This window comes from Solea senegalensis, linkage group LG7 (assembly GCF_019176455.1).
Source record: "Solea senegalensis isolate Sse05_10M linkage group LG7, IFAPA_SoseM_1, whole genome shotgun sequence".
Taxonomy (NCBI): domain Eukaryota; kingdom Metazoa; phylum Chordata; class Actinopteri; order Pleuronectiformes; family Soleidae; genus Solea; species Solea senegalensis.
The window spans coordinates 4,534,391-4,559,670 of NC_058027.1; the positions used below are offsets into that span (position 1 = coordinate 4,534,391).

At 40.0% G+C, this 25,280-nt stretch overlaps 1 protein-coding gene and 1 long non-coding RNA gene across 5 annotated transcripts; one reads left to right on the top strand and one right to left on the bottom strand.

The window, feature by feature from the left end:
- The first annotated feature begins 379 nt into the window (after positions 1 to 379).
- pir (pirin) lies at positions 380 to 24,860 on the top strand. Of its 4 annotated transcripts, XM_044030498.1 has the most exons (19): positions 380 to 496; positions 707 to 919; positions 1,688 to 1,784; positions 2,513 to 2,605; positions 4,417 to 4,497; positions 7,488 to 7,694; positions 8,354 to 8,438; positions 9,366 to 9,410; positions 10,478 to 10,560; positions 11,743 to 11,809; positions 11,894 to 12,008; positions 16,164 to 16,305; positions 20,682 to 20,886; positions 20,976 to 21,096; positions 21,557 to 21,626; positions 23,042 to 23,169; positions 23,252 to 23,367; positions 23,794 to 23,959; positions 24,393 to 24,860. In XM_044030498.1, exons 2-19 carry the CDS (start codon positions 804 to 806, stop codon positions 24,409 to 24,411), a joined length of 1,956 nt encoding a protein of 651 aa, XP_043886433.1. In that variant the 5' UTR covers positions 380 to 496; positions 707 to 803; the 3' UTR covers positions 24,412 to 24,860. The 4 variants fall into 4 exon arrangements, with proteins under 4 accessions (XP_043886433.1, XP_043886432.1, XP_043886434.1 ...); XM_044030497.1 differs by lacking the exon at positions 24,393 to 24,860 and having other exon boundaries at positions 23,794 to 24,053; XM_044030499.1 differs by lacking the exons at positions 707 to 919; positions 24,393 to 24,860 and having other exon boundaries at positions 23,794 to 24,053.
- On the bottom strand, positions 20,598 to 24,911 carry LOC122772438. The gene is made up of 3 exons (XR_006360779.1): positions 24,852 to 24,911; positions 23,767 to 23,983; positions 20,598 to 20,879 (listed from the first exon to the last, which is right to left on the bottom strand). It is a non-coding gene; the product is annotated as an uncharacterized LOC122772438 (long non-coding RNA).
- Between the last annotated feature and the right edge of the window lie 369 nt (positions 24,912 to 25,280).

The following is a 25,280-nucleotide window of genomic DNA, read 5'->3' on the forward strand; positions in this document are numbered from 1 at the left end:
TCCCCACCTGCCCCTGCACTGCTGCTGTATACACACAAATGCTCCCTCGGTAGCATTGATTGATGGAGTCCATTTTGAGTTGGACAGTATACAACTAATGTCACATCTTATCTGTTCATGAACAAAAAATCGGCACAATAATAACGTCCAAATGTACGCACTGTAGCTTTAATTTCCTTGGTTGAAAACCTGGCTTAAGTGTGTTCCTCACATGATAACATCAACACAAATAAATGTACATTTGTTTTTTACTTTAAATTAATTGTCTGAATATAGAGAAACTGTTTAAATTACCCCACAAAGATCCCCCACTTTTTTTTTTTTCATAGATGGTGACTTGTGCAAGTCATTGTTCCTGAACAATGACTTTGCACTTTTATCCCCTTAAGCCACGCCCTCCGTTGTGACTTCCATGTTGTCGTCCACCTGAGGAGGAGAGCGAGCGGCCAAACCAACTATTTGCAGCTTTTACGGGACTTCTGGTCGTTTTTATCAGGTATGTGGATGTTAAGCAGCTATGTCGGTTTCCAGTATCTCAGTCACTTCACTCTCTGCGGTATTTAAGGTTGACTTCGCGGATTAACGCTCCTGTAGTGTTTCTCCTACACTACGTGCCCGAGAAAAGAAACTGCCTCACTTATTTCCCTCTTAAAATGTCGTTTTCATTCAAGTAAATAAATGTCACACCGTGAAAATACATTTTCAGGGAAGTGAAAGAGACAGTGAGGGGTGAACGAGACCACAGCAGCGCTGAGTTCATCCGTCAGGTGACTGCTGCTGCACCCTGCTGGTCGCCGAGAAGAATGTTTTCAAGACTGGTGTCATGCCAAAAAGTGATAGCCTGCCAGAAACTGATTCGAGTCCGCCGGGGCGCGCACAGCTTGTTAACACTGCGTCGCAGCAATTCTGCCTATTACAGGTGCTTTTTTGTGTGAATTAAACCGTGATAACGTTCTAATATTCTGCCTGTGGTCGGTTACAATGATTGACAGCTGTTTTTATATACAAAATAAATATCTGTCTTATTTTTCTGTTCTGTCTGTTGAAATATCTGAAAAGGGCGAGTGCAAACAGTAGCATGCAGTGTTCCAGTTGCCAAAAAGTGATTTGTGCTCCTAACATGTGACCGAGGGAATATTTATGTTACAAAACTACTTAGTTTTATTGGGTATGACATATTTTAAATATTATCGCCCACTCCTTCAATTTTACCTGTCGAAATGCTTGTGAAGGGCTAGTATAAATAATAACCTGCAGTATTACAGTTGCCAAAAAGTGAGTTTGCGCCTACTTTGTGGATGAGGAGATATTTTTTCTGCCAAAATCACTTGGTTTCATTTGAGGGGAATATATTTCATACATAATGGCCACTCCTTCCATTTTACCTGTTGAAATACTTATAAAGGGCTAGTACAAACAATAATGTGCAGTATTCCAGTTGCCAATAAGTGATTATCAAAGCAGGTGTTGATTCGTTCAGTATTTGATTATTTTAGCCCCATTGATAATATATTTTAATTTGACTTCAACAATGCACCAGAGAAGTGAATTGCACGAGTTCAGTAAGAGTGCAAAATATAATGTTGTGATTGTGTGACAGAACAAAAAGAAAATACAATGTTATTGTCATTTAAATACCATTACTGCATATTTGACGTTTGATAATGACTGGTGAATTCTTTCCCAGCACAATGAACGTGAGGAAAGTGGAAAAGACAGTTGTGAGTGTGGAGCAGGCAGAGGGGGTTGGTGCTCACGTCCGCAGGAGCATTGGCAGAAAGGAGGTAAGTCAATCGACATGTTTATATTTTCCCAGTGACTCAAGAACCAATGTCTAATACTTGTCCTACACCAGACAAATAGGACGCAACTCTTTTTTTGTTTGATTTTAGTGTTTTCGTACTCTTATTGTCGATTAATCTATTAGTTATTTTGTCTAGAAAGTGTTGGAAAATGTGGATTGGTGTTGTCTGTGTTGTCTCATTGTGATATGGTTTTCAGATGTCTTGTGTTGTCCACAAGCAAAGAAACCAGAAAATATTCACATTTAAGTAAAAAAAACACTTAAAACCATTAATCAATTATCAAACAGTTGTAAAGTAAAGTCATTTAGTGTAGTTTCTTATTAATAATTGATTATTTGATGGATCATTGTAGCCCTAATATTTCATATGAATATTTCAGCCCAAAAATACCCTTTTTCATATTTGATTTAAGTGCCTCTAAAGTTTTATACCTATATATATTGAAATAATATATATTTTCTAATACCAATTTGTTATAATAATTATATTAAACCAACTCTTTATTCTGATTGTTAGTGCTTCTTACATGCAATATCAATATTCATATTTCAAGAAGCTTATTTCTGGATAGCTTACATCCACGACTCCAAACCAGTGTAGTGTCAAACTGTAATTCTTTGTTCCATAAAGAAGACCCACCTCTTTGTTTTGCCATATTGCAGTAATTCTATTTTCTTCCATTTACCAAATAAAAAAACTCTTTGCAGCTGAGGAACCTAGACCCCTTCCTGATGTTGGATGAGTTCAGAGTGAGCAAGCCCTCAGGCTTTCCAGACCATCCTCACAGAGGATTTGAAACGGTATGTGTAAAAGTATTTGACCTTTTAGTCTTTCCTCCAGGTTTGTGTCTGATTTCATTGTCATCATTAATATTAAACCCACCAGACATTGTAAAGACTGCACATGTACACCACAATATCCCAATGAGTTTTATTCTTACAATAAGCTACATTTCATTTGAATTTATGCAGAAAAATGCAACAAAATAATGATATTATGATGAAATAACGATGATTGGGGCAGATTTGCAATATAAACAGAGCTGTCTCAAAACAACAAAAAACAATAAGCATTTATCAGTCACAGCTTTTAGTTTTTTCTGCTCTTCTTTGACTTTAATGTTAATAAACCTGGTTTTTAACATTCCTTTGTTCTGCTTGAAAGTTTTTATGCATAACAATTAAAGCATAGGACCAGTGTTTACTACAGAGGATCAAATTACACACTTTTATCACCAGATGGCGACAAACGTACGCCGTGAAGACAAACATTGACTGTGCTTCTTTTCCACAAATGAAAATTTAGTTTTATAGACTTAAAAAAAAGCACATGGAAAGTCAGAGGTGTCAGGTATATGACTGTATATTGTACAGTAATACATTAATGTGTATAATCTCTCATGATCAGCTGAGAAAAGCTCGGGTTGAAATAAAAATGAAAACAAATCCCTTATTTTGAAAGAGAGGAATTGTCCATGCTTGTGTTTGTCTGTGGAAACAACCTTTTTTCATTTAGTTTGCTGGGTTTTTTTTAAATGAGGCAGGTGTTATATCAATTAAATTCAATACAATTATATTTTATTTGTATCAACTTTAATTAGAGTAAACTCTAATTAAAGTTGATACAAATAAAATATCTGTAAAAAAAAAAATTGCTCCAAAACTCAGTAGCCAATCGGGAGGCAGCATCCCAAGCTCCGCCCATGGTCAGAATCACAAACAAAAAACCACGGCAAGTGCATTGCTTCATAAAGAGTGTTGTTTGAAAATATTGACACAAATCATAGCCCATAATTATTCTTACATGTCTCTGTTGTGTGGTGTTCACGGTTCCAGTGTCACTTCTAAATGGAGGCTATGTGACTGCTTTTAAATATTTGAAAGAAAACTTTATAAAAGAAGAAGAAGAAGAAGAAGAAACTGTCCTTAGATCACCAGACCAGCTCCTTGAAAAGTATTTGATTTGGCAGATGCAACTTACATCTCCCAGTGAGGGAGGACAGGTTTAGGCTGCGCTCCCAGCATGCCTTTCAGCAGGTGTGTTTGCTCACACTCGCATGACTTTCTGAAATCACACAGCTGCGGAGACAGATCACAGGCAGCTCGTTGCAGGAGCCTGTGATCTCCCCTCGTACGCAGATGTTCAGCTTTTAACCCATGACCTCACATATAGCGTTTTTTTCCTTCCTGACCGCTGGTGGTGAGAGAAGCGCACACATGCTTGTAGCTCACGGCCTCAAATATGGCATTTTCTGCAGAAATTGACTATGCAGTAAGCATATAATTGCTTTAAAATAAAAGCAGAGCTTGGTTTTTGGAGACAATAAGCTACAACTGAAGAAGAACACATACATTTGATTTGTAATCCAGTGAAAAAGAAGGGAGTAATGACAGAGAGAGTGGGAGATTAGATGAGAAAGTAAAGTTGTGAAAAAGTCTTTACATCCTTTTTGGTATGTGAAGGCCACCGTAGTTTGGGCGAGGTAAGTGGGAGCATGTTGCAATCTGCGGTTTCACCGTGAGACGTATAGATAGATAGCTTTAAATCACGTGCATGAGTTATTCGTCATGTCCCATGCTACGCAGTAACGCGTGCATGTGTTTTCCCTCAGGTAACATATGTTTTACAGGGAATCTCAGCCCATGAAGACTTCTGCGGCCATTCTGGACGTCTGGAACCTGGAGATCTGCAAGTACGTGTGTAGAAATTGCTCCTTTATAGCGGTTCAAAGAAATGCTTTTACATTATCATATAAGGGAGGGTTCCTCGTTCATGGTCTTTGGGGATCCACTGCCCTCCGTGTTTTAGGTGTTTCCCTGATCCAGCACACCTGATTCAGATGGTCAGCTCGTCAACAAGAACTGCAAACGCCTGGTAATGAGCCATTCATTTGAATCAGGTGTCTTGAAGCGAGGAATAAGGAGTTAAGGCCTGTTCAGACCTAGTGTCAACATTCAGCCTGAGTGATCTGATCCCATGTGGTGCCCGATCATAAAAAAACGAAACACATTTGGAGGTGGTTCGAGGACACATGTTGCCAGATTCCTGCGTATATTGGATCAGGGACCTCCTCCCTGGCTGACGTCCTGTGATTCACAGCAGTTTCACAGTATTTTTCTTTTTTTTTACACTCCTTAATGTGTGTATATACTGATTTTTCCTCAACAAATATTAACAGTGATCATCACATGATTCCTTTGTTTCTGATGATAAGAGATCAAGTTACAGCAGCGCGAGCCGAGCTTCGATTCACCCCTCTTGAATCCCCACAGACAACAGCTGTACAGTTACTCATTAAGAACATCATTTTCTCCTCATGAACAAATGTGACATCAGGTGCCAGGTGTTGACAGTCATGACGGCTTTTCACTTCAGGACAGAGTTTGCATGTTCTCACTGTGTTTGTGTCTCCGGTTTCCTCCCACGCGTCCAAAAAACCTGCAGAGGTTAATTGGACACTCTAAATTCTCCTTAGGTGTGCGTGTGTGAGTGAATGGTTGTTTGTCTGTGTGTTGGCCCTCTGATGGACTGGTGACATGTCCACTGTCCAGGTTGTGACCCTGCGTTTCACCCTGTAACAGCTGGGATTGGCTCCAGCTTCTGTTGACTGTATGTTTTACAACATATGAATATGAAGGACTGAAAATGGGAGGTTATTGTTAGTCTGGTTCGTTCCCATAGTTCACAAAGTCCTTTTATCACATTCATTTTTTAAAATGCAGGGTTTTTGTCTTCTGTGTTGTTGATTCAAAGTCATGATTAATGTTATATTGCTTTTTAGTCGTGATATAAAGTAGCAATAATTGTGCAAACAACACAAAATAGACTAAATTCAATCAGATTTTAACGATTATGAGTACTTTTTTCTCAGGTGTGTTTATATAGTTATGTTTATTAAAAAAATGTTTCATCAGATTGTGTAGGGTGTGCTGAAAAAAAGGTTATAAGACACTCTATATTGCATATTTCTAATTATTAGCTGCTGATAAGAGTAGTAAAGATGTTTCCTGTTTTTTCAAGCGAGAGGAAACACATTATCTAACAGCCATAATCAGTGATTGTAAATGTGTTAGAGTTCAAGGAGATCACTAATAATACTTGGTACATGTGTAATGATCTACATCTTTGCTGCTTAAGGTAAATAACTGTGCTCTTATATTATTTTAAAACAGTTTTTTCTGCACATACTTTACATTCACACATTCTATTTATTATTCAGTTACATCTATCGTCACAGAGCCTAATAAACACATACTTATGTCATGTTTGTATTTCATGTTTACGTATGTGTCTTTTCTGCTCACATTTCTTAATCTTTAAGTCATTATTTAATTCCCGCGTGTTATTTAGATTCTGAAGGAGCAAATGCGACTCAGGAGTATTATGTTTACAGCAGAAGACAACTTAAATCCTCTTGGTAAACAACTCATTACATATGCATTATAATGTTGTGCACTCACACTAATTGGATATCATGCCCTGGGGGTTGTTTCCTGTGTTTTTAAAGCAGTAAAGTGAGACACACACACACACAAACAGGCTGCTGATTCAGCTTGAATCTGTCAGCTAAATGTGCACACACACACACACACACACACACACACACACACACACCATGTGGACCCTCTGGAGGCTCGGACGTCGCGTGGGAGAAGCAGATGCTTCGACGCCTGCCTGTCCTCCAGGGAAAACTCAGGAAAGTTAGTTACGTTAAATGAAGTGGTGAGGTCATCTCGCCATGAAAATAAAAGACTAAAAAATATCGATTAAGTCTTAGATTCAGTTTTATAAAAAATTACACTATTTTATGTCCAGTTATGTAACAGTTGCAATAAAAATCATTTCAGCATGACTTGTGAGTTATCCAGAGAGATCGTCTTCCCAGTAAATAGCCCGGCATGCAGCATTATGAACACTCACAGATGACTTACCGCAGAGTGGAAATTTCCAGCTCAAAAGAGAAGCAGGAGCTTGTTTTAACTGAGCTTCATTTAGCCCCAGTGTTGAGATTCACTGCCTGATTTTAAAACACACGTCATTTCATCAAACTGATCCTCTAACTAATGTTTTATTATTATTATTTCTTTTTTGCTTTAAACAAAGTAATGGACCAGTAGTTGAATTCTGATTTTCTGACGCACCACTACTTGTTTGTTCCCTCGTTCACTCATGAATTTGTTTATTAGTGCCTTCTTCTGGATTCCATCATACGTTACTTTTATTTGCTCGTCCTTTGGTTCCTGGTCTCCTCTCCTCCTTCCTTTCCGACTTCTCTCAGTGTTTGTCATCTTCTCTGATCTACTGCTGCTGGCGTCACCATAGCTCCTTTCTCCATTTCTACTTTTGAAAGGTTTGATATGTAACAATTAATAACATCTAAAGGCCCTGGTATACTTCCGCACACATGCCGAGCAGCGTGTCACATTGCGGACCCTGGTATACTCGTGCGTCAGGGTCCTGGACACAGGGAAAGGGACGAATAAGAAATAATACGAAAAGAATGATGCGATGTCTAAAATCCATTAAAGCAGCTATTTAAAAATAAAACTATTTTATTATAAACCTATATAAATGTGTAGCAAACTCGATTTGTGCTTAGAAACCCGCCCTAAATAGACCTTTAGCTATATTGTATACATTATATAAAAGGTATATTTCATAGATGTTTCCTTGTTTTCCCAGTGGATGACTGCAGGGCGGGGGGTGGTCCACGCTGAAATGCCAGTGTCAGAGGAGCCGGTGGTGGGACTACAGCTGTGGGTGAACCTGCCGAGTCGACACAAGATGGTGGAACCAGCGTACCAAGATCTCAAAGGCTCACAGGTCCCCAAACGCAGCCAGGGAGGAGTTACAGTCGCCGTTATATCTGGAGAGGCTTTGGGAGCAAAGGTGCGTGTGTACTTGTCATAAACACTGACCTTGTCAGGACCAGTAGTCCTCATGGACACCTAAACCTGGTCCTAATATGGCAGAACCTCACTTCTAAAGGTGTGTGTCTGCTTTACACACACATCTGGCTGTACTTGACCCCGATTTATGCCCATGATAACAGGAAATAGGATAAATCCAGAGTTTAGAATTTCAATTATATAGACTTTCCAGTGTCAAAGGTCAGAGTGTACATTTTCACTGTGTAGTTTGTGTCATTATGCTTAAGTGTATTGACTGATTGTTTCAGTGTGAGCTTCTGGAAGAACACAATTGTGAACTGTGGGGAATACACAGGTGTATGACTTTCTGAACTATCTCTAGTCAAGTCAGTTTATTATAGTCCTATCACGTTCTAGACACATGTCATCTCTCTTTATCTGCTGAAGAAGGGAGCTAAAAATAGGATTAAAAAAATAGATGTAAAACCACAAAAAGAACTGTGGGAAGAATTGTAATCCATAGTAGATTCTGATGTGGATTTTAATGCCACAGAATTTGAGCTTTGTTCACAACCAATTTCATGACTGTCACTGGTGCCACTATGTAAAGATTTATTTTTTCTCTCCTTTTATGTGTTAGACAGTAAATATAATCTTCTTTTTTTTCCCTCCCCATAGTCTCCGATTTTCACCAGGACACCAACCCTGTACCTGGATTTCAGGCTGCAGACAGGTGCCCTGCATGTGCAGCCAGTTCCCCGAGGTAGGGATTTGTTTGAAATAAATGCCATTTTATTGTGATATTCTTAAGGAAATTCTTAGCTTTTTTCACTTCTGGTGTAAACATCCATCTGCAGTGATCAAGTGTGACTAAGACGGTATCAGACCTGCAGCAGCTGACGTCATTTTTTTTACACTAATAAGCTCTTGATTTACATTTTTTTTCTAGTGTTTTTAATCTTATTTCATATTGTGACTGTGTGAGAAGTGCTTTGTCTCTTGTGCTCATGGACACACACACACACACACACATTGACATCAGACACATCTGTGCGGTCAGACAGACGGTCGCTAAAAACATCATGTTGTTCTTGCAAACAGACGTGATGTCAGTGCGCATTTGAACATAGGTCATGGAAAGGCCAATCTGAACTGATTAATAAAGCTGTGTCAGCACATTCAGTCCTTGAATTTGAGGGAATTGGTCCTGGAAAGTCCTTGAAAAGTGCTTGTATTTGAATTTGAAATCCGATGCCTGTCTAACTGGAGAAAACAAAACATCTGTGAAAAGTTAAACGTGCAGGATTTCTCTGTTTCTTCACAACATAGAGAACAAAGTGCATAAAGGCTATGTATTGAACGTGGATGGAGCATCTTTTAACGTAGCTTTCTTCACCATTAAACTCCCTCTTCTTCAGCCAGGGAACTTCCACCACGAGGAGACATTAGCCATGCCCGGCGAATGAAACGACCATATGTCACAAATCCATATTTGGACCCACTCCTATCAGCAAGTACCTAGTGAAAACAAAGTCAAACATTACCCTTAGTTGATGCTAGACACTTATAACAGCTACAGTAATTAGCACAGTTGTCAAACAAAAAACTGCTGCCCCCAAGTTTAGATTTCAGAGAACGTTTGATACCTTTTTTTTATAAATGCACTAATGTAAATATTTGTGTGTGACAGGATGGACAGCGTTCATCTACACATTATCTGGATCCATTCATGTCGGTGAGTGAAGAATACCTATTTTATTTTGCCTTTTCAGTGAGACGGCACTTCAGACCAATATGAGAAGAAGAAGAAGAAGAAATCATTAGGTTTCAGGTCGCTCCCTCACTTCTCACGCTGCTCTTCCTGCTGCAGCATTTACGCCACAAACGCGCGTGTGATCTCAGTCCAGTCGCAGTTTCCCCTCCCACGTCTAGCCAAAAGGGCCCATGTGTTCCACTTTAAAGCCTGATGGATTCATACCGCCGCGAAACGATGACGTCCTCACGCGTCAGACTAGATCGGCTCAATTTAAACACTCACTGGAAAGAATGTGACACTCTTGGGTATAAAATATGACCAAATCTGGCTTCAGATCAATCACCTACCACACATGTAATAACGACGCCCTGTTGTATCATGTTCAAATTTTGCATTTCCTACTTATTGGACAACGTCATGTGACCTGTGATTTCCCCTTGCATGAGAACAAACGCTGTCAGACTTTTGTTTGTTGTTTGTTTTTTTTTATTCCTTGGTTGTGATTGAATTATTCTCCATCAGCGTTGCACTGCAGGATCACTCAGATCAGTTGCAATTGCTGACAGATGTTGTGACGACATGGCGCGTAGAAAACGCCTGCTGAGACTAAAGACGTTATATGAATTTTTGAAGTCTTGAACTTTCCAAATGCTGTCTGGCCAAACGCTGTAGCAGCTGGTTCCGATGAGTGTGAGAAAAGGGCGTCACAAGGTCAACTTGTCCGAAACGCACAGGTGCTTTTATTTCTCTTTAAAACAAAAGTGTTACGCTTCAAAATCTGTGGTAAACCATAACTGGGTTTGTGTGATTCACCAAAGCAGGAACAATTTTCCAACCCAAGACTTTGGCTTTCATTTGCCACAACGGAGCTTCTCCTCCCAAGAGTTGTGGATTTGTTTTTAAATATACACAAAAAAAAAACAAAAAACAGCTCATCGACCACAAACCTAATCAATCATCTTGCCTTGTCTCGTTTTTAAAACGTTATTTCAAACAGCACTTTTAAAGGGTAAAAACCCTTTACCCGAACCTGTGCTGTTTTGAAGGTCCGGATCAGGAGCAACAGGAGGTGGAGTCGCACCACACCGCGGTGTTTGGAGACGGGGACTGTGTCAAGGTGGAAAACAAGGTGAGGACAGCATAAAGATCAGACATGACATAATTGACTCAGTCGTCACGTGTCTCACCTGCTGTGGAGAAGACGTGTGTCCACACTGACGCTGACAGATCTGCAGCTGTGCACAGGAGCAGTAAGATGTTTATATCCGGTTATCTGGGCCAGAGGGGGGTCTACACTGCGCATGCACCATTCATAACGAGAGTCTAGGATAAAGATTTATACGTCTTCTTTGAATTTAAATGCAATGTCTGTATGATGTGTCGCTAATTTATTTAAATTTTTCCTATCTTCTTCATGTGAGACAGTTGGGGCGGCGCCCTAGCGCCCTCTATTGAAAGGCCGCCACTGATGCTTTTTCATTTGTTAAGGCTTTCCCACTGTACAGTTGTGGCACAGCTCGTCTCTGTGTCGCTCTACGCCGTTTCCCTTTCCATGACTAAAGTACCGCCTCAATGTGGGCGGAGTCGTCACACCGCGGCTACACGAAAATGCGGTAGTGCTGTCGCCAAATACACCAGACTTCTCTGTTAAATATTGAAATTTTAGACATTTCCTTAGCTAAATGTTGGAGATTCCGCTGCTTAACTTGTATTAAATGAGGGTTTTGTGTGACTTCCTGTCTGTTATATGTATTTTATTATTGTTCTGTTTTTGGTATTTTTATGTTTTTATGTTCTATTATCCCAACATTCACATATAAACATTATTAGTACCACATCACAATTAACAAATCACTAAATACGTCAATAGAATGAACGTGGAGTCACATTTAAGATCCATTAAGAAGGCTGATGAGTGATGATTTAGAAGCGGTTTGTTCTGCACCGGGACAGATTGTATCTGTGGGCAACAGCGTGAACTGGGGAGGAGGAGTCAGGTTGGCCAGGATAGAGTGTGCTTTCGTTTAACGACCTGACCCGATAGAGTTCATGGAGGTCATTCAGTGCTATTCCGCTAGTTTTGCTGCACGCTTCCTGTGAGCGATTGTTATTTTGCTTAAAAGAAAGAGACCCGTGCCATTTATATCTGTGCTATTTAAATAAAGTGGACTCTGTAAAGAGGATTTTTTTTCTTTAATTCTTTACTATTTTTTCATTACTTCACTTGTTTTGGAACAAGTCATTTCCCACTTGTGGAAGACATGTTCACATCAGACTCAGATGATGACCGTACCTGCTGTTTCCTCCTCAGGGCTCCGAAGAGTCTCATTTTGTGCTGATCGCTGGAGAACCGATCAAAGAGCCTGTGGTCCAACACGGTACGGCGTGTTTTTTCTCTACATGCCGCTGAGCAACACGAGTCATCGGGTGTCTAACTTGTAACTGTTGTCTTTGCCCCTCAGGTCCGTTTGTAATGACCACAGAGGACGAGATCAGAGAGGCTTTAAGAGACTACCAGAGTTTCAGAAATGGCTTTGAAAGAGCCAAAAGCTGGAGATCCAAGATCAGAGAGTCTTCGTAAGCCGGGGGTGGGGAACCTTCACGTGTCTGTGACAAACAATATCTCAATCTCTCATATACACAAATATTCGCCTGTGCCGCTCTTCCACTACATGGTCCAGGCACGACTTAACTCGCCTCGGCACGGCTTTTTTGCTTTTCCATTAGTGATTATACCTGGTACTTTTTTTTTTTTTAGTACCTTTTAGTATCTGACGAGGTTCCAGGCGAGCTGAGTCGATACTTTACGTGATGTCGTGGGACTGCGTCGTCACTGGAAGAGCGCCGTCCGACACAAGAATCAAAGCGAACAATGCCGAACTGTAGATAAGTTAAAAAGACTTCAATATCCTGAAAATCTTACAACATTTATGTCTAAAATCTCAATATTTAACAGAAGAGTCTGGTGTAATTAAATGATTCTAATGATTCAGAACACTGCACTAGTTTGTGATGACTCCGCCCACGTTGAGGATGTACTATAGTAATGGAAAACCAACCAAACTGTGCTGAGGCGAGGCGAGGAGTTCATGCTTGGACCATGTAGTGGAAAAGAGGCATTGGACTCAAGGTGTTAGAATGTGTCAAAGAATTATGGGTAGTCATGATTGACCATTGAGTGGAAGTTTTGGTGTTTTTGTTAAATTTGGTGTAAGACAGTAGGGGAGCCCATTTTTTAAATCACCTTTTAAGGAACTTTTGAATCAATATTTAATCAATTAATATCTATATTTTACAGTAGGACATTAGTGATATCGTTATTGAAGTTTGAGCTGACTTTTCCTTTAATTTCATCAAAACCTTTACAGTAAAATTGCTTGGAACTTGACAGGAAGACAGGAACAAGAATCCTTTGAAAGGTTCCCATTGAAACTGTACATTATTGATCCCAAAAACGGGAAATTATTCTGGGTTTCATGCAACTCAAATATAAGAAATATGAATATGAGTTCAAATATATATAGAAAGAAAAATAGAATATAAAATTAGAAGATACAGACAGCTATACAAGAAGGTCAGAATAGTATAATGTGTTAAAATGTAAGGGCAGAAAAAACAACAAGCAAAATTAATAATGTGTTAATATTTAGTCACAAACATTCACTTGCACTCACAGATGGAAATGAATTGCACTTAAGTCTACCTGTTACATGAGTGTGTGTCAGTTCAGAGCCCAAAAAAAAAGACCCAGTGTTCCGTCGCTGACAAAACTTCCTGGCGACTGTCAGGGAAAAAAAGGTAGATGCAGAACTCTGTGTGTGTATGCGTGTGTGTGTGTGCATGCACTTTCCAACATGATTGATCGATCATGGAAGTGGAAAAGGCCAATCTCGAGCATCACCACAGCTGCAAGGACAAATAAATAAAGTTTAAAGAGCAGTCTTCCTTCAGCTCTCTCCAGGCCCCTGCTGCCTGACAGACGTCATTTGTCATGTCATCTTTCAGAGGCCGAACTTGTGAAGCAACAGCTTTGTTGCTACTGTGCGGCTGCTTGCGCTCGACAGAGTGTGTTTTAAGTCCTTTGTCTTTGCCTGAATATCTGAATATGCTGTTCAGTGTAACAAACAATATTCAGGCATTTGGTGAGAGGCTTCTGACATCAAGATAAACAAATACAACTGAACATAATCTTATAATCTGTTGTGCCTGCAACATGAAATCAGTTTTACAAACTGTACAGCCAGATAATTCTCCTGCTTTTTAAGGCACGCTCTGAAGTTTGCAGCTTCAGACTAGTGGCAAGGACTGTTGCAACTTGGTCCAACCAAGCACCCCCCCACCCCCCCATATGTGTGCGTTGGTTTCCTCCAGGTGGATTCAGTCAAAAACAAACATTACGTCAGGAGTGCTGCTTTGGTGTGTGGTAAGTAACGTCCCTCTGGTTCGGTTAGGGATATGCGGTAAATAATCTAAGAATCTAAGGCTTAGATTCTTGGATTATTTACCGCATGGGCTTAAAACTGGCAGCCACATGCGGCCCTCCAATTGATTACATGTGGCCCGCCCACCACAAAATTAATTAGCTAGCAATATTTCTTATTATAGTAATAAGACATTCGGTTGTAATTATTGCTTTATTAAATATGTTACACTCAACATTACATTACATATATTTAAGATGTTTTAAAGTTATCCTCGTCATTATTTGCAAAATTTCTCCATCTATTTATCATAAATAGGCTTTTATTTTGAAGTATACACAATTTTATATCAAAACAAGCTCTTTTACTTTGAAATTCTCATTTCATCATAAATATCTTCCATTACTCACCCTGCTACGGAACACTTTTTATCTATAGACCGGCCCTCTCTTGACCAAACTAGATGCTAATTGGCCCCCAGGTCATTTGAGTTTGACACCCCTTAGATTCTAAGGGTAATCGTGTCCAGTTAGTTATCTACTCTTCTTGAGAAACCCAGTGTTACTCACAAGTAGTCCACAGGAGGCAGGTAAACGTTGACGTCGATTTCAAAAGTCTGGTCCAGTACCAGCATCATGCGGTCCAAAATCTGAACACATACTTGGTGCACAAACTGCTAACCACTTTTATGCAGATGTACACAAAAACGTACATCTGCGATTCAAACGATTCCTCCATAACGTCGCACACGTTTGTCCTAAAGCTCCAACACAATATGCTTCACTGCTTTTACCATCCAAACACAAGTCAGTCTTAAAATAACCATAAACTGTCCATATACTATTGTTTAACTGTTGCTTACATATTGCACATACGACTAAAATCACTTAAGATTTAGCTTAACGGGAAATGAAATCGGCAGCAATTTTAAAAACCCTGCTTTTATTGTATGCTCCATGTTAGTCTACCTTTATGTTTTCATTCTCTTATTTATTGTTGGGTTTTGGGTTATGTTTTTGTTGTTTTGATGGAGTTGGCGTTGTGTATGAACTGTGCTCTACAAATAAAGCTGCCTTGCTTTATTTATTTATTACTAGTTTTTTTGTTTCCGCTCAATCGTGGGAGTAACTAACACGCCTCGTCATTTGCACAGTAGTAACTTGTAAAATACAGATTTTAATGTCTTAACTTGCCTCCACTTTCCTCGTTAACACTACTTGGTTGCAAATCTGATGCCGAAGGTTTCTTGAAGTCATTATGAAGACAATTTGAAGTACTGTAGTTCAACTTTTATAGTTGAACACATGTGTGTGGGTTGTTTGCTGGCAGGAACACAGAATGGCGATAATAAAAACATTAGATGTATTTTTCTTTTTTAGGATAATTACACATTGGTTTGCAGGTGAGAGACTTGCATGCACGTTATGAACTCCGCTCTCATATTTAATCCATTAAGTCTGTTACATGCTGAGTCAAACGGGCCTGGATGAGTGAGGGGGTGGGGTGACGGTGGGACACGGGGTGGTGCTGCTGGACTCTAACTTCCCCTCACATGTTACAGAGGTCTGGATCACATTTAAAACACATGTTCAGTGCTCTCTTCCTGGCTGTGTGCGGTTTGGCAACTCCGGAGAGGACACTGATGGGGATTTAACGGCCAGGGGAACTGATCACTTGACAGACGGACATTAAAAGAGAGCAAGAAGGAAACACTCGGCCAAATAAAGAAGGAGCAGCAGTGGGAGAGAGACACAAGGGCAGCCACCAAGACTGACATCCATGCTTCTCAGCTTTTCACAATTCAGCCAAGATCTTAGAGGAAGCGGTTGTGTGGCCTTTCTTGCACTATTTTGGCCTTGTTTTGGACCAAAACCCCAGTGCAATCTGGAGAACTGAAGAGGGAAGTCATTTCAGGAGGTGCAGATCATTTATAGAGGCCTCACAGTTGCAAACTAAATGTTCTAAACGTCCTCAAGGAAATCTTTCCTGACGTAACTTCCAGCTCCTGGTTGTGCTGTTATTTTACAAGATAACGTTCGGGTTCTGCATCAAAGCTCCAGCAGTTAAAAGGTGCACTTTTAAAGCCTCTTTAGCATTCTCCATTTGGCCCGCAGTGTCTGGTTGCTGTGACGTCTGGTTCACACGCACACTCACTCGGACAGTGCAGCTGGATGATCGGGGAGTTTGTGCTGCAGTGACTCAGTGTGTGTGTGTGTGTGTGTGTGTGGTCTGAGAGTCAGAGAGGCAGTCGGTTGTGAGCGCTCACTGCCAGCAGTGAAAGACGAGGAGTTCCCTCTTCTCTTCTCCGCAGTGAAAAGGCGAGCAGAGCCCCGAGGACGATGAGGATGAGGATGAGGCGGACGCTGTGCAGGCTCTCCTGCTGGGTGACTTTGTTGATGGAGCTGAGCTGGATCAACGTGGGCCACGGCATGCACAGAGAGGCGGGGAGCAGGGTGAGTATGACACACAAGATTTTGTCTCTTTTTCAAATAATGACAAACTATTTTTTATTGCTGATGTTTAAAGACTGTTATGGATATTTCTATGACCAGTGCTGATGCTGATCTTTAGCATTGCCATTCCATAATAAACAATACAGACACCTGACAAAAAAGTGATTAGCCAAATTATCCTGTAGTGTGAGGAGTTAACAGATATGATTTTAATGTCATCAGAGTCTTCTCAATTTCAAATTGTATTAAACGTGTTTGATAGTTATTGGGGCGTGAGCAGAACCCCGCAATAACCAATGAGAACGAGTCGACCGTGAAACAGATGTTGCGTACTTTTCTTCAGAACTGTAACTTGTACAAGCCAAGATGATTCCCGGCCATGACTTCATCCCCAGTTTTTTTTTTTGCGTATCTCGGCACGAAACATCTCACACACACACACACACACACTGACGATGGCAACAGCCCGCCTCCATGTCCCTTTAAAGACGTGCGAGATCTTGGATGCCTGGAATCTCCTGCTGCGTCATGACTGTATCGTCGAGCTGTGTCACAATTAAAACATCGATTCAAATCAGTTGAAAGTCCTCTCTGCTCCCTCAGTCAGGTCTGATAGTATTGCTTGACAGAGCCTGTTTTCAGCTTTAACAAGCAGTTGAACAGTTGTACCGTTGCATGTGGATGAGGGTTAGGATTCGCCGTCAACGTCCAACGTCCGCAAACCTTCCCCTGCGTTTACGTCGCCCTTTAGTTCTTCTCTGTTTCCCATTAGCAGGTCTATCCCCTGGTAGACATTTTAACAGGGGAAACCTCCCTGTTTTCTCCTCTGTTGTTTCTCCGGGTTTAAGTGGAAGCAGGGCTGGCCCGCCTCGCTGCAACACATTGAAGACATCAGGGCACTTACAGTTGTCCAGGGTAAACAAGGCATTCCGCAGACAAGTGCACAACTGTCCTCTTTGATGTGTCTCCGCCCCGGTGGCAAAACTCCTGTCCATTATCTGGCTTTGGCTGTCCCTGGCTGAAGAATGAGCCTGCGTGGTGAACTCTGGGAACTTCTCGTGTCTCTCACTCACGCCCTTGGCTCTTTAAAAGTCAATTAAAAAAAGAAGTTAAAAACAAAACAGTAAAAATCGCTCACACGGAACATTATTTTGGATTCACTGCTTTAGTGTGTGTGTGTGTGTGTGTGAAGACTTGCTCAGGCTTGTGCTGCCATCTTGTGCTGGGGTCTGTGAGTTTCTAACAATCACTTCACTGACTAATTAACTCCAAATGAAAACAGACTTCTAATCAGTTGAACGAATGAAAACCTACATTATATATATATATATATATATATATATATATATATATATATATATATAAAAAATATTGACTTTTAATTTAATTTCTATGTTTGGGCATGTCCCATCTGTAATCATGGATGGACCAGGGATTATAATCTATACTGCAGACAGCCACTAGGGGGAGACAGAAGTACACCTCAGTGCTACAGATAACTTTTCATTCATTTATTCATTCATCTTCTAACCCTGAGTGAGATTTGTGAACTCTATATTGTTCTATATCCACACAGACACTTTTATTTTGAAATTCTGCCCTCCTGGACCTGACTAGATGCACAGCCTTATACCAGATACTTCCTGCACTGTAAAAATGATCAACTTGGCTCAACTTAAGTTTCATTTGCTGCCTTCAGAACAAGAGCGATGACAACTTAGCTTTGTTTCAACCAACAAAGTTAATTTCTGGGACATTTAGTTGACATTTCATAACTAATTCCTTCATATCTGAGTTAATTAACCCTCAGTGCTCACATGGCAGGGATCTGTGCTGCAGGTGCACACATGGTAATTTGCCGTGGGAATAATACACAACTCCTTATATGGACATCCTGGGGATGTCGGTTTATAGGTCACATTCAGGCGTTAAAGAATTTGTTCTTGAGTCAAAGTTATGTTTCATTTTATGTCGCATTTTAGTCGTGATATAAAGTAGCAATAATTGTGCAGAAGTCACAAAATGAGAGCCTTTTTCTATTCTTTTTGTAAATAAAAACGAGTCAAGTGAACTTTGAACTGTGAAATTTCACAAATTCAATCCGAAAAACATTTTGAGCACCTTTTGCTCGGGTGTGTTTACATAGTTTGGTGAAAATGACATTTGTTTTTCATCAGATTGTCTAGGTTGAGCTGAAAAAAGGATATAAGACACTCTATATTGCACATTGCACATATTAATGGAAATAATGGTTTGAAGGCTTAAATAAATAAGTTGCAGTGACTTACAGAGATTTGATAAGCATTTCCACATGTGTGTTCGTGGCGCTCCACTTGTTGGTACTTGACCTCGAGTTCCGTTCCACAGGTGGTCATTACTTGCCGGGAGTTTGCCCCATTTGTCTGTCGGATCCTGTGTGGATCCTCCTTGCTGCACCTCAAGCAGGTGTCCATGGTTACTGTCTTCTTTGTTGTCTCTTTCTCTGACTAAACAGGAGTGGGTCAATAACCGGATTAGAAAGGGAACTGCAGGGGGAGCACAGTCAGCGTGTGCATTTGCTTCTTAAATATCGCTGCATTCTTTACCTGCGGTCCATTTCGAGTCATGAATCATCCTCAAACTGTGCGTCACTGGACTGTGGGAGAACACACACACACACTCACAAAGGCTCTCAGTTTAAGTGGCCACTCTCTGGCTGTGAGGCGACATTACTGACCAGGCAGAGCATGAGAGCAGAGTGGACTAAGGGCCACTCATTTCAGCGTCACTGACGGCCAGGTGAAGCGTGTTTGAATGAGTCTGGCTGTGCAGATGTGGCCATTGTCAGTGTGTGTGTGTGTGTGTGTGTGTCTGAGGAAGAAAGAAAGTCATCATCCTGTGGCCATTTCCATGTTCCTCCTTTTTCTTTTCCTCCAAATTGCTTCTGAACGTGGCGTGAGTGAAATGTGTGTAGCATGACATTTGGTTTTATGGTTTTATGGTTTCATCTCATCTCATCCAACTGCTACTGCCTCCATTTTCATTTGCGATGTAGTTCCTGGTGGTTCTGGAGGAGCTTCATGTTCACTCTGGCCCGGTGAACCCCCGAATGGTCACTTACCAGTTTTCAGTATTGGTGTGGAACCAGATTACATCACTGAAGACGCATCCCAGCACTACCGCGGGATGTATTTCAATAGATAGGGGGAAAAAAAATCAGTTTTGGTTCAGTGGTGAGGTTACAGTCAGTTGGGTTCAGGATAAAAAAAGTCCATCTGAATGCTGTTGGCCTGTATTACTGCAGCCACGCGAGCTAAATCCTGTATAACAGATTCTATCTGCAAGTGTTTATATTTAGGCTGTAACTCATCTGTGTAAATCCTGTACAAAATACAGGTGTTACCAACAGATTACAGCCTCCGCAGACTATAATTCTAAGTACACATTTTGTTCCATTTTGCTCCTGGTGGAATTTGTGTGGATTTCATTTAGACAGATTTATTTCTAAGCTATAAAATCTAAAAGAGTCAAAGCTTTCAAGCTGAGACATGAAAAGAAATGGCCCTGATCTGACTGTGTGTTTATATTGGTATAAATCTAGTTTCATTATGATTCCCAGCATAAAGGAACTGTTTCTAAAATCTGCATCTAAAACAATATAGAGAATAGTTTTTTTTCCCCACACATGTTAATTATATATAAGTATTTCTGTCCATGCGGTGTCTTTATGACAAAGAGGAAACAGTTTTATAATTTATAATTCTGATAATCCCTAAATATCCACATTAAAACATAACAATTTTATTATTTTATTGTTGTTTGATGTTGTTTTTGCTGTTATTTATTCATCTAAACCTGTACGATTAAAATAACAAAGAAATCAAATGTTATCTTACAACATAAACAACATTTACATGTGTTATATTTAGCACACTGGTGTATATGAAAAAAGCATTATGCTTATATTAATACAAACCTCACATTCATTAAGAAAGAGTACGAAAAACACCTGGACATAGGTTTTCGGACATTTTAAATTGTTATTACACTATTTTAACAGGCAGTAAACTTTAAAATAACTGCCAGATATTGAAATTTATTCTGGTAAAATGAGCAAAAGCACAAACACAGGACATTTTCTGGCCCTTTTATGGTTAAAATTAGCAAAAAAAAATTCCAGACGGACATTTTTAGGCTTCTAGGTGTTAAAGCGGGGGACTCCAACTTGTGGCCCTCGGCCCAAATTTGGCCCTCCAATCGATTTCATGTGGCATTCAAACAATATCGTCATGAGTCATTTCTGTATTATTGGATTAGTTTTGCATAAACACACTTTAAATGACATCTAAATGTGATGAGTAATATGTGTAATGTGACTTCCCGTGTGATCCCTGCAGGTCATGAAGCAGTGGGAGAGAAAGGTGCGCTCGGCCTCCAGCCTGGACGAGCTGCTCAGACTGACGGACTTTCCTGACTGGAAGTTGTGGAAGTGTCGTATGAGGCTGCCGCAGCAGCCAGAGACCTTCTCCTCTCCACCGTCAGTGGGCTCACACCGCTCCACGCGCTACGCCGCCGAGTCTTACAGCCTGGAAATCCTGAAAGGTTGAAAAAGGTTTTGTGTCGTTTTTGTTTGTGCGGCACTGAGTCTGTTCACGTGTGCTCAGGATGTTTTACGTCTTGCGTGTTTACAGCCATCGATGACGAGTGGCAGCTGACTCAGTGCATGCCGAGGGAAACGTGTGTGGACGTGGCCAAGGAGCTGAACACTGACCCTTCCATTTTCTTCAAGCCTCCTTGTGTGTCTGTTTACAGGTTTGTTTGACCTGAAACTGCAAACTTCAGGATGAAATGTTGATCTCCAGTAAACTTGAATCTCACAAATTATAACATGATAATTGTGGAGCTCTGAGTGTTGCTGATCAGCTTAATTAGTTGCCAATGTAATTCTATTCCTCCACACACTTAAAATCACTTTATATCATATCAATACTGCATTTGATTAGATGATTATTTTCTACATAACGATTTAATTTGATATTCTTAAATTAAAAAGATTCTCTATAACATACACGTATAATAAACAGTATATTATATGGTATTTCACCTTTACTTAGACTGTTTTTGCTGTTGGAAAAATGCGTCTGTTGTGGGACTAACAGAGGATTATCTAATCTCAAGGGCCCAGTGATACTCGTTATTCTATAGCCTCTATATACGGAACAGTTTATGCAGGCTGCTTTACCCACATGTGACTTTATTTTACCACTGACAGGTGCAGTGGCTGCTGCAATCAAGAGGGCATCACCTGCAGGAACACAACAACTGTACACGTGAATAAAACTGTAAGTTTGATCAACATTAAACCTTTTTTCATTATGTATATTAACTAACAAACATATGGATCCCCTACAGAAACGTGTGCACTAAAAAAACGAATTTGTTCCCACGAAATACTAATTTGTTCCCCACGAAATAGTTCCCACAAAATAGGTGAAAATGTGGACAAAACACTAATTTGTTCCCACGAAATACTAATTTGTTCCCACAAAATACTAATTAGTTTCCACACAATAGGTGAAAATGTGCACGAAATACTAATTTGTTTCCACAAAATAGGTGAAAATGTGCACGAAATACTAATTTGTTCCCATGAAATACTAATTTGTTCCCACAAAATACTAATTAGTTTCCACAAAATAGGTGAAAATGTACTTAAATACCAATTTGTTTCCACAAAATAGGTGAAAATGTGCACTGAAATACTAATTTGTTCCCCACGAAATACAGTTTGTTCCCACGAAATATTACTTTGTTCCCACGAAATAGTTCCCACAAAATAGGTAAAAACGTGCGCATGAAATACTAATTAGTTCCCATGAAATACTAATTAGTTCCCACAAAATACTAATTAGTTTCCACAAAATAGGTGAAAATGTGCACGAAATACTAATTTGTTCCCACGAAATACTAATTTGTTTCCACAAAATAGGTGAAAATGTGCACAAAATATTAATTAGTTCCCGCAAAATACTAATTTGTTTCCACAAAATAGGTGAAAATGTGGACAAAATACTAATTTGTTCCCACGAAATACTAATTTGTTTCCACAAAATAGGTGAAAATGTGCACAAAATACTAATTTGTTTCCACAAAATAGGTGAAAATGTGGACAAAATACTAATTTATTCCCACAAAATACTAATTTGTTCCCACGAAATACTAATTAGTTTCCATGATATAGTTAAAAATTTGTGCACAAAATACTAATTTGTTCCCACGAAATAGGTAAAAACTTGCACACAAAATACTCATTTGTTCCCACGAAATACCAATTTGTTTACACAAAATACTAATTTGTTCCTACGAAATAGGTAAAAACGTGCGCATGAATTTGTTTTTATTTGTTTTCATTAAGGATTTGTATGCCCTTCTGCGGGAGCGCGCATACTTTTAGCAAGGCGGAGGCAGGGTTACGTTGCTACCCGTAAAGTACCCTGGCTATTAATAGTCTGTTTAAATGCCTCTTACTAATAATGATTCCCTGCAATGTCCGGCTTTTGAGAATATCTTTGTAACTCATTCCCAACCTGAAATAAATCTCAATCACACTCTTTCTGTTCATCCCGAAGCTTCAGCCCTCTTTGCTCGCACGTGTGCACGTTTTACCTATTTCGTGGCCACAAATACACTTTTTTCCTCATGTCATGTCCGGGGCTCGGCACAAACACATGCAAAGTCTTGACTCTGTGTGTTTCAGGTGCTCAGTGTGATTCCTTTCAACTTTGCACCTGAACCCGTGCTAATAAAAGTGGCTAATCACACAGAGTGCAGGTGCATGGAGCCTGCCATCATACGCCGTAACGCTCAGGCTCACAGGAGCAGCGGGTGAGTCCAAATACTCACTCGCTCCTATTTCTCGGCTGAATTTGTTGTGATGTTTTGCTAATCTGTGTGCTTCACTGAACAGCTGCTCTCCAATGAGCCGGCTCTCAGCAGCCGAGGACTCCAGGAGACTTTGTGCCAGTGGGCTGATTTGGGATTGTTCCACTGACGGATGTATACCTTACCCGTCCAGTGCACCAGGTGTGTGTATGCAAGTTTACTTAAGAAATGTATTAAATAATTGTCTACCGCACTAAATGGTAAATGGTCTATATTTATATAGTGCTTTTCATCCAGTTGCCGCTTGTCAATGCAAACAGCCTCATTTCTGATATTATTATTTGATAATATCAGAAATGACATTATTACCCACGGAGAAGAACACAGCGCTGTGTGTTTGTACACAGGTCGAACATGAACTTTTGTCGAATTTTGAACAGAAAGTGACGGCCCTAGACCTGACAGAGGGAGCGTTTGTGTGTATACAGCAGCAGCACAGAGTTTATTTAAGTTTTAATATCTTTCTCCTTATCTTGTAAAGTCTCACCCTTGACTATATACTTACAAAGATGAAAAGTGATTTCATACACTTCTATGTACCTCCGTATATCTTTGCCTCCTGCTCAGAGTTTCCACTCGGTTCATGGATGCCCGACTGTGAAATAGACGTGGAGCGCTGCGACTGTGTTCCGAGACCTGAGCCCACTCTGCAGCCACGGTCGACCCATCACTGCCAGCTCAACTCGTCCATCTGTGCCCACAGGAGTCAACGTTTCGATCACACCTCTTGCAGGTACATGTGTCTCCTACCCTGTGCCTCAAAAAGTGATATTAACAGGAAATCTATCAGGGAAAGGGATGAAAATTAGAGTCATTCAGCACTTAGATCGCCCCCTGGTGGCTGACTGCAATATAGATCATAAACCTCCTCCGTTATAAGAAGAGACCAAAATCTCCCACCAAATACATTAATTTTCCAACTATAACTACATTTGATGTATTTCTTAATACACATATTATGTTCAAATGTGTCAAAATGACATAAAAAGATTTTTTTTACATATCAAAACAACTGGAATATAATATCATTTAAATACAGGGGATCAATAAAGTTGCATGGTATCTGTCTTGCATATTGAATGGTCTCATAAATATGACGTTTTCTGTTGTTGATGATGCATCCGTGCTATTTTATTTCTTCTAAATGTTCCGTCTTTTATTCACAGATGCAGATTACCCAAGTAGACGTCCACACTCTCCACTGGGGAAATCCATTTAGACGACCTGCTCACCGAGGCAGAGAAGAAAGGCTCATAATTTATTATTTACAGTCCTATTTATGCCGATCACTTTAACTAATTGAGATGATATTAACTCACAAGATTGTTTTTGATTGTGATTGTATTTTTTTTTTTTAAATATACTTACCCAACGTTTCAATCAATGTGTCGAGTTTATGTTTCGTACATTTGCACTGAATATGTCATTTATATTAAAAGATTATTTTTATAATTTGACTTTGCCGTGAATGTGAATGAATTGTGTGTTTACTGGTCCGTGGGTCATTTGGTACTGAGCCCACAAACTGAATAAACGTCACTGTCACGCGATACGGTACGTCAAAGATGTAGCTTACAAGCTAGCAAAAAACGAATTACTCCTGTGTTGTGTTGTTATTGTCGTACCTGTTCACGTAAAGAAACCCGCCTCTCAATATTGTGTTACAATGCCTCTCGGTAATAACGGTTCCTTGCAATGACAATGTCTTTGTAGCTCATTCCCAGCCTAAAATAAAGCTATCACGCTATCTCTGTCCATCGTGTAGCTTTAGCATGAGCTTTAGCCACTCTACTGCCTCTACCTTTGACTTTAGAGGAGGTGCGCTCGATTTGCTTACCCAACTGTCCAGGAATGATGGTATTGTTAATTAGTATTTCGTGCGCACATTATACCTAATTCGTGGCCACGAGTGATTTATTGTGATTTATTTTCTTTCTTTTTTTTACCATGTCATGTCCGGGGCTCCCTGTGTTTCTGTCCGTGAAAATATTGCTGCAATCTGCTGAAGAGAAGCAGAAATCTAGCAGTTTCAATTGTGCCACTGATGAGGATAA

Bases quoted from the DNA above. Each gene is read 5' to 3' on its own strand.
- pir (XM_044030497.1), top strand. From the start codon at position 804: ATGTTTTCAAGACTGGTGTCATGCCAAAAAGTGATAGCCTGCCAGAAA. The intron at 8,439-9,365 runs GTAGGGATTTGT...TGTGTGTGACAG, and splicing joins TGTGCAGCCAGTTCCCCGAG to GATGGACAGCGTTCATCTAC. The intron at 20,887-20,975 runs GTTGAAAAAGGT...GCGTGTTTACAG, and splicing joins CAGCCTGGAAATCCTGAAAG to CCATCGATGACGAGTGGCAG.